Genomic DNA, 13,475 nt, shown 5'->3' with positions numbered 1-13,475 from the left:
GTAACCCACAATTTAAAATGAATGCTATGGTGGGACTTACCATTTGCCAAGGAAAATACTAAAATGTATTTTTGTGGTCTGCCTCCCTTTGTGAACTCACCATCCCACCACCACCACAGCCTTTTGTCAGTGTCCTTCAGAGGCCAGCCATCGTCTTATATTACATAAGAAACTGAACTTCATGGATTCATAGAAGGGTTGACATCACTCAGGGTGATTCTAAAACACAATCCCTCTTAGTCTTTTGAAATGATTAGAGCCACTTAGACATAGATCATATTTTTCCAGGGAGTCCAAGGGCCTCTCCAGATGATGGTTTAGTAGAATTTCAGCCTTACCTCAAACAAGAGGGCTACTACTTGGCATTTTAAAATATTGAAAAATAACTCTTGTTATGTTAACAGGATCTGCTATGTTATCCGGCTATAAGATCTGTTAACAGGCATCCTTTTTAGGATGCCTTGGGGTTGTTCTAAAATCCTATAGATTTTTAGAATATATTTGCCATGCATATCACTGACAAAGGATTACTATTCTGAATTACAAAGGATTACAATCCAGGATTTTTTATTTTAATTTTTAAAATCCTACATATTAAACATTAAAAGAAAAATACAAATACTGTAGGAAAAAATGAACAAAGGACATGAATGGGTAATTCAGAGGGTACCGGAACTGTGTGCATTAATGAGGGTAAAGCTCACGGATAATTCTGAGTGGATGAAAGGTGAAATGAGATGCCATTTATGAGACCATTTCTTAAAATGTGCCGCATACTGTAGTTGCTTATGAGCATATATGTATGTAGTAAGTTTTAAAATATAGGTAGGAAAGGTATACTTCAATCTCAGGAAAGTGGTTACCAGTGAGGAGAAAGGGAGTAAGACAGTGAGATGCTTCACCTGTAACTAATATTTTCTTTAAAAATTACATATGTAAGGGAAATCTGAGGGGCTTCCCCGGTGGTCCAGTGGCTAAGACTCCACGCTCCCAATGCAGGAGACCTGGGTTCGATCCCTGGTCAGGGAACTGTACCCCATATGCTGTAACTAAGAGTTTGCACGCTGCAAGTAAAAGATCTTGCATGCCACAGCTAAGGTCAAGGGCTCCCTGTGCTACAACTAAGACCTGGTGCAGCCAGATAAATAAAACAATATTTTAAAAACAAAGGTCTGAGGAAAGACTTTTTTGAATATGATTTATTGTCAGGCCCTATTCCAAGCCCTTTATATATATCTATATAGGTTCACTTAATCCTCAATGATAAATCAGTGCAGTGGGCATTAATGTTATCTTCACCATCCACCGAGGAGAAAACAGGCACAGTGAATCAAGTGACTTGCCTGAGACCAGTGTCAGTCACATGACTCACAGGTAATAGGGATCTGAAGCCAGGAAGTCTGGCTCGAGTCCACAAGTTAACCTGTTAACCCTGCTGCCAGGCCTTCCTCTCTGAATCTCCTCCCGCAGGAGGGGTGAGTGCCGAGCAGCTCTCAGGGTCTCCCAGCGTGGCCTGTGACTCGCTCAGTGTCAAGGGCAGAGTAGACTACAGGGCTTTCTCTGTCAGAGTTCAGTCTTTCTGAAGCCTCATCTGAAACTCTTCGCTTAGTGACTCAAAAAGGTACAAGGTGACCACGTTTATCCAGGGCCGCCTCCTTCACTTGCCTCCCTTCCTGAAAATACCTGTCCAGTTTTTCACTCTTCCCTCACAGGAAGAGGGAAGACACTCCTCACCAATTCCTATGTCTCACCAGTTCCTTCAGCATCTACCTGGAATAGGACACCATGTATCTCCTCCTGGTTCTTGATTTGGCAAAGGACACAGCAACCCCTTTGCCTTTGAAGGGCAGAACCACACATCTCTACCCAAGAATCCAGTTATACTAGAAGCAAACTTTCCCTCAGTGCAAGGCAAGAACTCCTCTCCATTCCTCATACCTGACCAGCAGTGGCTGGAAGTCTCATTCAGACAAATCTCATGTCACAATGGAGGATTCTGGAATGAATGGAAGACAGTGGGAAGTCACTGGAATCTGGGACTCTAACATTTACTTAGCACTCAGGCATTATCTTAGTCCTCAGTTCAGTTCAGTCACTCAGTTGTATCTTGACTCTGCAACCCCATGAACTGCAGCACGCCAGGCTTCCCTGTCCATCACCAACTCCCAGAGCTTGCTCAGATTCATGTCCATCGAGTTGGTGATTCCACCCAGCTATCTCATCCTCTGTCATCCCCTTTTCTTCCTGCCTTCAATCTTTCCCAGCATCAGGGTCTTTTCCAATGAGACAGTTCTTCACATCAGGTGGCCAAAGGATTGGAGTTTCAGCTTCAGCATTAGTCCGTCCAATGAATATTCAGAACTGATTTCCTTTAGGATTGACAGGTTGGATCTCCTTATTGTCCAAGGGACTCTCAAGAATCTTCTCCAACACCACAGTTCAAGAGCATCAATTCTTCAGTGCTCAGCTTTTTGGTCCAACTCTCACATCCATACATGACCACTGGAAAAACCATAGCTTTGACTATATATAGACCTTTGTGGGTAATGTCTCTGCTTTTTAATATGCTGTCTAGGTTTGTCATAGCTTTTCTTCCAAGGAGCAAGTGTCTTTTAAATTCAAGTTTGCAGTCACCATCTACAGTGATTTTGGAGCCCAAGAAAATAAAGTCTCTCACTGTTTCTATTGTTTCCTCATCTATTTGCCATGAAGTGATGGGGCCAGATGCCATGATCTTGGTCTGAGCCACCAGGGAAGCATCTTAGTCCTCATGACTACCACAGATAATCCAGAGGTACTTCACACCCACTCCTTATATGAGGCTGAGGCTCAAAGGACTACTGCCAGAGTCATGGGGCTGTCTTAGAATGGGAAGGTTCTGGGCCGGGCGTGGGGTACCCAATGCCTCAGCCTGGGGCTCATTCTGAGGCTTAGCAACCTGCAGGAGCCCCTGGAGCATAGGTACATGGTTGCTGCTGCTAAGTCACTTCAGTCATGTCCGACTCTGTGCGACCCCATAGATGGCAGCCCACCAGGCTCCGCCATCCTTGGGATTCTCCAGGCAAGAACACTATCCTATAAATCTTGTTAAGTCAGCAAGTCAGGAACACTCAATGTTGGGCTGCATCCCACAGGCCTGCAAGCCATGTACTTACCCAGCCTTAAGACAAAAACAATAAAATTTTACAGTCCTTTTTTAATTAAAAAAAAAAAAAAAAACTGGCTGCATTGTGCTGCATGTGGAATCTTAGTTTCTCAACCAGGGATCAAATCTGCACCCCTTGCAGAGGAAGCGTGGATTCTTAATCACTGGACTGCAAGGAAAGTCCCTAAAATGCTACAGTCTTGAGGACTGATCAAGATCTTAGAAGTCATCAGCTGCAGCCTCTCTCTCCCAATGCAAGGGTCTCTTCTGTGTTGTCCCTGGCTCATCACTTTCAACTGGGTTGGGTGGGGGGTTGTGTTCTTTCAATACTTGGGGGAAACATCCCATTTTACTGATGGAGCATTTTCATTAAAGAGGTCTTTTACTTTGATCCAGAATTTGATTGCCATCTACCCTATCCCCTGGCTCCCCTCCTCCCTTCCTTTAAACGACACACACTAAATCTCTGGGTACTTCTGATTGATGACCCTTCAAATATTTGAGAGTAGTCATTGGTATTCCTTGCTTTTGCTTCTCCATGTGAAACTCCACCCTCCATGATGCTTCAGTGTTTCTGCGCAGATTATGGCTTCTATATCCTTCACCACCCGGCTCGTTCCTTGGAGTCCTTCAGTGAACTTGTGTTGGTGCGTGACTGGTCTGGAGGATGCAAATGGATATGACCTCACACTCATCTCTTCATTACCTTTCATTTTATTTTTCTTTCTATCAATGTTTGTTCTCCTTCCTATTTAAAGATGCTTGCCCTTCATAAGGGAATGAGAAAAACTGGAGTCCAGTGATTTCTACCTTCTGTCAATCTATCATTCTTACCAAACATAGCTTTAAACTGACTTCTAGACAGGGGTGATAGGACCTCTAAGATGGCAAAGATTGGTTCATGAGAGCAAAAGAAGGTCTAAAATATTAAAGTGGTTTTGTGGTCTTCCAAAGTAAAACATGTATGACAAAATCTTATTTCTGGGTATCTTAATTTATCAAAATCTTAATTTCTCTTGTTGGGCAGAATTTGAATTGAGTATTTCTCTCTGGGGGGATTGCTAATGAAAAACCAGTTGGAAACACTTCTTTAAGCCAAAGTATACTTACCAAAGTGCTCAAATGTTTTTAGCATATAAAGAAGTCCCAATCTCATGAGAATCTGGCCTTCTTAATTCTCTTGTTACATGTCTATTCCCTGCAGTGTGTTCCTTTTTCCCACTAGTGATCACACGAATGGCCTTGGATAAGTCTGGGAAAAGCTGACCTTAGCCAGCTGCACAAGGTTCTTTACTGCAGGGCTTCTCCGTGCGCCTCTACATGTGGGCACACTCATTTTTTCTCAAAACCACCCTGGGAGGTAGCATGGTCTTTGGCCTGTGTCACAGTTTGTGAAATAGGTTATGAATTGCTCAAGGTTCCATGGCCACGAAGTGGTGAAGACTAGGAGCATGAGTGCTGGGCCAATCCTACCTGTGAAGTTCACATAGAACCCTCAACAAAATAGTTATTAGTATCATTTATTTAAGGCTTCCCTTATGGCTCAGAAAATAAAGAATCTGCCTGCAATGCAAGAGGCCCGGGTTTGATCCCTGGGTTGGGAAGATCCCTTGGAGAAGGGAAAGTCTACCCACTCCAGTATTCTGGCCTGGAGAATTCCATGGACAGAGGAGCCTGGCGGGCTATAGTCCATGGGATCGCAGAGTCGGACATGACTGAGCAATTAACATAACAATTTATTTACTGTTAATGAAATTTAGGAACTTCCCAGCTGGTGTGAGTGGTAAAGAACCTACCTGCCAATTCAGGGGACATAAGAGATGCAGGCTTGATCCCTGGGTTGGGAAGATCCCCTGGAGTAGGAAATGGCAACCCATTCCAGTTTTCTTGCCTAGAGAACACCATGGACAGAAGAGCCTGGTGGGCGACAGTCCAGGGGGTTTCAAAGAATCGAACACTACAGAGCATGCGCGCACAGTGAATTTTACAGCCTGTAGGCAGCTCCTGGGAAGAATCTCAAGCAGTCCTGGTGCAGGTCACTTACTAATTGTCCTGTGTGCTGGTTGGAGACAGTAGGTGAGAGATTCCAACCTTCCACAAAGTCCATAAATACTTCAATGACTGCCCACCTGTTGGTTGTCCCCTTGTTCCTGTCTTGGTTTATAACTACTCAATAAGCCCTCCCTGCTCCCTTGTTCCTTTTCCCAGCCTCTGGTTGGAAATGACTGGAATTGGGCTACTTTGGCTCCTTTCCAAAGGTCCTGCAGAAGTGAGCCAGCTAGCACATTGCTTCAAACGCTAGACTGGATCTGGCCCCTAAGACCTTGAACTTGGAAGGCACCCTGTCCAGTGCCTCGCAAACACAGGACTCCAAAAAATGCCAGCCCTTCTCATTTTCATCCTCATGCTCCTTTCTTGTCTAAAGTCACACTCTGGCTTCTCATCTGGGTTTTACTTTCCATTTCTGAAATTTGTTCTTGCAAGATCTTACCCATCTGACATCCCAAAGCAGAGCACAGGGCTTTCCTGTAACCTTTCCTGCACCCTCACACCTGGCCTTGAGAGGAGTGCCTCTTCAGGCAGGTGGCCCTCAGGAAAGGTAATTATGTGTGTGCCCCACCCCACCCTACACCTCAAAGGAAAACCACTCTGGAACTCTGAGATGCAGGGCCAAGGAAAACAGCCATTGTCCAGGAAAAGGATTTTTATTTTATTTAAAAATTATTAACAATGTATTGAACCTTCATAAATACTTTATTTCAAAATCCTCTTTTTTTTTTTTTAACTTTTTGTGTAACCTGAAGAAAATCTTGGGATGGGGTGGGGTAAAGGGGGAGGAGTGGTGACAGGCTCCTTAGGGATTTTGCAAAGAGGTGGGTGTAAAGCAACAGCAGTGACCTAAGGGGTAATGAAAGGAAGACTAGCCAGGCGGAACCCTTGGGCCAGTGGCCAGCTGGGCAAGAAGACTGCGTGACTGCACGCCTTGTTTGAAACAGCATTCACTGGTTTGGGTCAGAGGCACCCAGCACCGAGGGCCGACACTTTGGCTGTTTCTGCCAGGCAAGGGTAGGTGTTGGGGTGGGTGGTAGCTGTGAGTTATTTACGAGAAGTCATGCACTGCTGAGCCTCAGGCAGGGCCAGGCAAGGATGTGAAGTCAGTAATACACGGCTGAAAAAGGCAAAGTCCACTTCCACATGCTGTGCCCCTCCTGTCTGCAGATACCTGCTGGGGTTTGGTGGGGACCAAGTTACGTGGGTGTACGCTATAAATACCATAGGGTATGCCAAGGACTTCTGACAGCTTCCACTTGGTGGGTGCCAGCTTTCACCATCGATTTGATGGACACTTGGGAAGACCATTTACAACTAAAAATCTGTCTCAAACTACCCAGTATTCACTTCATTCTGCATTGCAGAAACTCTGGGCTGAAAGTTCCACTAGTTAAACAGTGGATTTTAATACTTTGCGGGTCTGAGAACTTTGAGAATCATATGAAAGCTTTAGCCCTCTGGAAAATACACATAAGAAGGCAGACACTAAATTCTGACAGAGTTAGGGGTTTCATAGACCCTTTGAAGTCCAACAATGGACCCCGTGGAGTGACGGACCCCAAGTTAAGAACCCCTGAGGTACAGGTTCCCGTGGGTAAGCATTTTCTTTTGAGATGCAAATAACCCAGAGGAATTATCAGTCTCTCTACCCTCTATGTGATTATTGATTGAATGGGTTTGGGGAAGTGGGAGTAATGGTTTTGGAGGAAGATGAGGGAAGCCTGAGAATTACATCCCCAAAGAAAAGTTAGGGAATGGTTTTGAGATGAGCACTGGATTACTGGATTCCTGATCTAGGGAACCCAATGGGTGGGATATACATTAGAAAGGGATACAGGTGTCCCCAAAACAACCTTCACTTACTTCCACATCTTCAGTAAGGCTGGCTCTGTGGTTTCTCATCAGTTTACTCTTCAAGCAGGTCTGTGCAGTCATCCTGCCATCTGGTGGTGACGCTTGGAATTGCACCTGTCCCAAGTGAAGTGAAGTGAGGTTAAAGCTGCTCAGGCGCATAGGAAGGATTCTTTGCGACCCCATGGACTACACAGTCCACGAAATTCTCCAGGCCAGAATACTGGAGTGGGTATCCTTTCCCTTCTCTAGGGGATCTCCAACCCAGGAATCGAACCCAGGTCTTCCGCATTGCAGGCGGATCTTCACCAGCTGAGCCACAACGGAAGCCCAACATCAGGTGAAAATGGTGTTGAATGTACCAGCTCTCTCTGGTACTTTATTCAGAGATCTGGTACGTTCTAGGAATAAAGTACACTCAGTGGACTTGATGGAGTGGAGGAAAGGGTGGGGGTGGAGGAATGGACGAAAAAAGAAGAGCGATTCTTCAATGTTCCAGTGTAATACACACTGAAGCTGCATGAGAGCTTGCATCCTTCTTGGCTGACCTGGGCACTCTTTGGCTTTTCATGGCTAAAACTTTTCCACATATATATATATATATTTGGAATTTAAAACCTGAAGTTCCATCTCTGGCTCCCAAATGGGTTTCTCTTCTCCTTACTCCTCCTCTTCCAGAGAAGATTTACTGATGGACTGATGACTACTAATCAGGAGCCAAAACAGATGTGTCCCTGGGAAATACAGTGACTCGAGGTTCCATCTTACATTCTTTTCATTCCAGCTGAGACACACCTCCCAGGCTGCTGGAACCCTCTTCTAACAGGAAACTGGTCACCAACAGTTTTCTGTCCTGTAACGTCACATGGCAGCATGACTGAGTCCCGCTGCTCTAATGTTCTGGAGAAATTCTTGGTACGTCTCCCGAAATAACTCTCCTACCTGCTGCCCCAGCCTCCTTTGTTCTCACCTGCCAGTGGCACCTTTTGACCTAAAGGAAGCATGAAATATGGTGCCAAGGGACACCAAGGAACAGGAAGTGCATCAGGGGTCCTAGACTGGCATTGTCAGCCTGGGGTCATTTCTTCTGCAGTCCCAGACTGTGCTGTGGACGAGATCATTTTTAGCATGTTCGACTGAGGCACCTCCTTCCGTCACAGCCACCACAAGGCTCTGAGTCAAACTGGAGGTGATGAGAGAAAATCTGCCACACTGACGGCTAGGGGTGAAGAGGTGGTAAAGAAAGCAGTACGCTCTGTCACCAGTGGGAGGCCTTGGGGAGAAGCAGACGACGGGAGGATGGGTTCTCCCCAGAGCTCTGGAATCTCACGCCCCCAGTGGACGCCGATAGCCCTGTCATGTGATGAGAGGCGTTAAGTTGGAGTTCTCCTCAGAGGTTCTCTCTGCATCTGGTGACCTCTTCCTTTTTCGACCACCTGAAAAACATAGTTTCTAAGGGTCAATCTGTAAGGCTGGGAGAACATGAGTACTCTCTTGGGGGCCCAAGCACTCTTCAAAATAGAAGCAGGAACGGAGACAAAGCCCTCGATAGTTTGGCGGTAGTCTGCATTGTCTCCAGGTGCTAACATCAGCATATGCACATCTTGAAGGATTAGAATGCACCTTTCACCTGAGATGACATCTCCAAAAAGCTACACGTCCAGATTAGTGCCAAATGGATCGAAGATTTCCTGGATGGGATTGAGCGAAGCCCACACAGTGTCCCAGGAGCATGCCTCCTCATCCCCAGCTCAAATGGGTGCCAGACACCCTCAGAAAGAAGATTGGTCTCACGGACTTTGATGTCCCTGAGCCAGAGGTGGTGGTTATAGCTGGGAGCCATCCCCAGGGACCTACACTCTCTAGATCAGAGGCAATCTCTCTTCTGCATTGGGGTATGTGGGCGTGGAAGGGTACTCTGTTCCCAGCTCCATTGTTTTTAGAAAGGAGTATTGTTCACCTTGTTCTCCCTGCCATGGACTTCCTTCCATAGAGGATATTGCTCTCCTTTTTATTGAGTTTCCTGAACACAAATTTTCTTTAAAAGACCAGATTGTAAGTATTTTAGGTTTTGCAGGGCATTTGGTCCCTGTTGCAACTACTCAACTCTGCCATTGTGGCCATCAATGACTAGTGGGTTCTATGATCCAATAAAGTGAAAGTGAAAGTGTTAGTTGCTCAGTTGTGTCTGACTCTTTGCGACCCTATGGACGGTGGCCCGCCAGGCTCCTCTGTCCATGGAATTCTCTAGGCAAGAATACTGGAGTGGGTTGCCATTCCCTTCTCCAGGGGATATTCCCAACCCAGGGATCGTACCCAGGTCTCCCACATTGCAGGCAGATTCTTTACTGTCTGAGCCACAGGGAAGCCTCCTTACTTTTTATAGGAATGGGCAGGCGAGGAGGTCAGGCTTTGATCTGTGGCCATGGTTTACAGACTCCTGCCCGAGACAACTACCCATTGAATGGGACAGATGCCCAAACTATCAAGGGTGCAGTACCTGCCCAAACCCCATTACAGGTTTCCACAATTGTACCTCACTTGGGTTCCCTAAAGGAGTCAATGGTTTCTCCTTCAGGAGTAAGATCCTAGCATGTTTTTCGTACTAACCAGCTGGTGGGTGGTTTTCATCCTGGTAAAGAAGTACTCACTCAAGGTTCTCAGCAACTTCTTGCCCATGGTTTCCTCCAAGTCGCTGCTGCAGGGGCTGGTCTCTGTGTCCAGGTTAATATGACAACATTCACTATCTGATGCTGAGAAAAAGAAAAGAAGAAAGAACACAAGCCTTTCCACAAGAACACCCAGGGATCCAGGTAGGGTGTTTTTTGCCAATGCTCCTTGGCAGGTGAAAGCTCAAAACCAGAGCCAAGGCAGTGGTGGCTGTAACATAGAAGGGATGTCCAGGAAGACAAAGGCTCTAATTACTTAGCAAGAGGCTTTTTAGGGCCACAAAAGGAACTAAGAAACAAGGGAAGAGGAACAAGAATCCAACTCTCCAAGCACTGTTAGTTCAGACAGAGACGAGAACATGAGCATTTCTACTCAGTATCTGCCAGATAAGAAGCACCCTGGAGGACAGGTCGGGTGTCACCTTCACCTTCCTCTCCTTGCATGGACCCTGGAAAATCACAGGACTCAATAACAGCTAAGCTCATGTGCTCTCTTCTTCCACCAAACCGAGGGGGGATTCAGAGAACTGCCAGATCTGAGAGCTGGAAAGGGACCCAGGCCCTGACCACCAATGCCTCTGAATCTCACTGTTGAGGCACATGGTGTGGTGGATTGGGCAAGTCATTTCCCTTCTCCAGGCGTAGGCCCTCATGTGTCATACGAGGAGGATGGACTGGAATAATCTCCAAAGACTGGCCCATCTCCTCTATTCTCATTCCTTTGATATCATTTCTTGCTACAGGTGTTAGCCATTAAAATCCATCATTCTAAAACCATCATTCTAAATTCAGGTCCTGGAATTGTGATTACGCATATCCTAGATTTTCTGAGTTAGCCACAAGTTCAAACATGTTGTCTCAACGACTTCAAAAGTCTATGAGCACTTGTCAGGTCACTGCTCTGGACCTGAGGGATCTCAGTCTTGTGGACTGGGGCGGGTCTGGAGGCGGGATGGGTGCCGGTCTTGGGGTCGTTGTTGGTGTGTGTGGGGGGGTGCAGAATACATGGAGATGATTAGCTTGATGATTAGCAGGCAAGCATAGAAGGATCTCAGGACTGGTTGGACGCTGGGAGCTTGGAGCAGCACTGCAGTCAAGACAGGAGTATTCAGCGTCTCCATGGGAGTTGCTATGATCTCAGAGATGAGGACAGATCCTACAGATTACTGCTAGTCTCGGGGGCTCAAAGAAGGGGAAGAGCCCTGCCGGTAAGAGCAAAGGCTGACCTCAGTTTCCTAATCTATGTGCTCAATTGCTCATTCGTGTCCGACTCTTTGAAACCCCAAGGATTGTAACCTGCCAGGCTCCTCGGTACATGGGGATTCTCCAGGTAAGAATACTGAAGTGGGTCGTCAAGCCCTTCTTCAGGTGATCTTCCCAACCCAGGGATTTAACCCGGGACTCCTGCATTGTAGGTGGATTCTATACTGTCTGAGCCACCAGGGAAACCCTTCCTAATCTATAAATTAGGCCTAATAATAACTTCCTAATATTTAGGGAGCACGGTACCAGTACTGTGATGTACCCTCCTATAAATGTTATTTCATTTCTGCTCAAAGCTACCCACCATGAAGTAGCCACCATGATTTTTATCTATTAACAAAAGGAAGAATGGGTTTCCTTGGATGTTCAGTGGTAAAGTACCCGTCTGCTAATGCAGGGGATGTGAGCTTGATTCTGGGTCGGGAAGTTCCCCTGGAAAAGGAAATGGCAACCCGCTCCAGTATTCTTGCCTAGGAAACACCATCGTCAGAGGAGCCTGGTTGGCTACAGTCCACGGGGACGCAAAAACGTCAGACATGACCGAGCGACTGGAAAACAACAAACATAAGGAAAGATACCTATTAAGCTAAGGAAATCGAGTCTTAGGTTAGAGTAACTTGCCTAAAGTTGCTGAACTCCTAAATGGGGAAGCCAGGGTCTGAATCCAGGTGGAAATCTAGCTAACAATGTTCTGAGAATAAACTACCGTGGATCTGATGCCTGGGAGGTGCACAGTAAGCCTTAGTGTTCCTTCCCTGGTAGCATAAGGAGGTGGGGAGTTTTACGTGGGGGCTATGGTCCCAGACTTCCCGCACCTGGCTCACCTGGGGCCATACCAGGACCCAATGGCCTTGACCCATTCCCCCTTTACTTCCACGGGACTCAGTTTCCCTCCCATACCTGCTCTAGCGGGCACAGCGGCAGGAGACAGCGAGAGCTGTTGCGTGTTCTGCTCCTCAAAGTCGGTCATTTCCTCCCGGGTGTAGGCCATCTCCTCCATCCGCAGATACACGACCTCGCCGGGGCTTCTCAGCCCATCTGAGCGGCTGCCTGGGGAGGACAGTAAGCGTGTCACCTCCCTGCTCTGGAGGAGACCTGGGGCCCCCTGAGAAGAGACTGCAGCTCTGGGCGGGGCCGAGGAGGGAGGCGGGGCCGAGGAGGGAGGCGGGGCCGAGGAGGGAGGCGGGGCCGAGGAGGGAGAAGGGCCTTCCCCACCCCACAGAGGCCTAGTTCATCACCTCCCAACCCGCTTACACGGCAGGCTGCTCCGGTGGCTCAGGAGGGTGGCAGCAGGGTCATCTTTGGGAGTCTGGGGTGTGCCCCGGGTCGTGGAGGCCTCCATGTCGGGGGACTGGGGTGAGCTCTCCATGTGGCAGGCGGTGAGTGCGTTCTGGTACTGCTGCCGTGTGATCTGGAAGATGGAGGCACAGAGCTGGGTCGAGGTTCAGGAGAAGTTGGGCAGAGCCCTCCCTGGACCTGGCTCACCTTCCTGAGCTAGAAGCACCCCCGCTAAGGTGCTTTGGAACCTCTGGCCTTGGTGGCCTGGGATCCATGTTCTGGGGCCCAGCAGTTAAGGGGCAAAGAGGGAACCCCTTTGCCACCAGCGTTCTGTTCATTTTTATTGGCTCTGGTCTCTTATCCCTGGAGGAACCTTCTCCTGAGACCCAGGAGAGGATGGAAGGCCCTTCAGTTAGCAGGCGGTTGCCCATGGAGAGGTTTAAAACACAGGCTTATGTTGTTGCCAAGTGCCCTCTTCCTAAAGGGCAGTCAATGAGGACTCAGCAAGAACAAGATCCCCAACTTGTGTAGAGGCTGAAATAAAAAACCTCCATATGAAGAACATAAACTTTGGCAAAACCATAGATGAAGTCAATTTATTACTGCTGTTTTTTCTAATGCGTTCCATAATCATATAGGAATCCATTTGATAAATCCTTCAAGAAAGTAGTGCCAGGAAGAAGCTCCTTTCTGTAGATGCATTATATACTTCCTTATATTGAATGAGGACTCAAATATCCACTAGGTTTCCTTTTTTTCCTTTTATGACAGGAAGCTCACAAACCTATTTATTTGCAGTAACAAACTCATTCCTGATAGTATTTGCACGAAATTTGGCTTGTAATCTCAACTTTTTATTTAAAACATCATTGGGTTATTTATTTTTGGAAATCCTATATATTATTGGAAGTGCTACAAATATACTAAAGAAATGGAACTGATGATTCGATTTTCAGACATTGGTGAAGGCTCTAGTGCTAATGTTATGCAGAAGAGTTTGCTTTGGCAGACAGACATTGGAATATGAAAATAAAATCTTCCATCCATTCAGTGCATTATGACTCACAGAGCACTCAGGAATGCATTATCTCCTTTGGGCACCATGGCTGCAAAGGGGTAAGCATGAGAGGTCCTGTGATGCCCATTTTACAAAAAAGTAAATGAAGTTCAGAAAGGTTGGGGATTTGCCTAAGGTTTGACAGTTAGCAAGCCTTCAG

The 13,475-nt window shown here is 46.8% G+C and overlaps 1 protein-coding gene across 4 annotated transcripts in view; it reads right to left on the bottom strand.

Moving 5' to 3' along the window:
* Window positions 1-5,841: 5,841 nt before the first annotated feature.
* CNNM1 (cyclin and CBS domain divalent metal cation transport mediator 1) overlaps window positions 5,842-13,475 on the bottom strand; it is a 65,875-nt gene continuing 58,241 nt past the window's right edge. For 2 of the 4 annotated variants that reach the window (XM_065923071.1, XM_065923072.1), the window contains exons 8-11: window positions 12,235-12,391; window positions 11,881-12,030; window positions 9,700-9,801; window positions 5,842-8,484 (exon numbers count right to left, since the gene is read on the bottom strand). In XM_065923071.1, the coding sequence (XP_065779143.1) occupies window positions 8,405-8,484; window positions 9,700-9,801; window positions 11,881-12,030; window positions 12,235-12,391 (489 nt within the window). In that variant the 3' untranslated portion in view covers window positions 5,842-8,404. Of the gene's footprint in view, window positions 8,485-9,699; window positions 11,529-11,880; window positions 12,031-12,234; window positions 12,392-13,475 lie in introns of those variants that run through there. The other 2 variants (XR_010661549.1, XM_065923073.1) reach the window with 2 other exon arrangements.

Source organism: Muntiacus reevesi, chromosome 2, assembly GCF_963930625.1.
Source record: "Muntiacus reevesi chromosome 2, mMunRee1.1, whole genome shotgun sequence".
Classification (NCBI taxonomy): Eukaryota; Metazoa; Chordata; class Mammalia; order Artiodactyla; family Cervidae; genus Muntiacus; species Muntiacus reevesi.
Note: the sequence above shows the minus strand (reverse complement) of the source record. Positions and strands in the feature narration are given on the sequence as shown.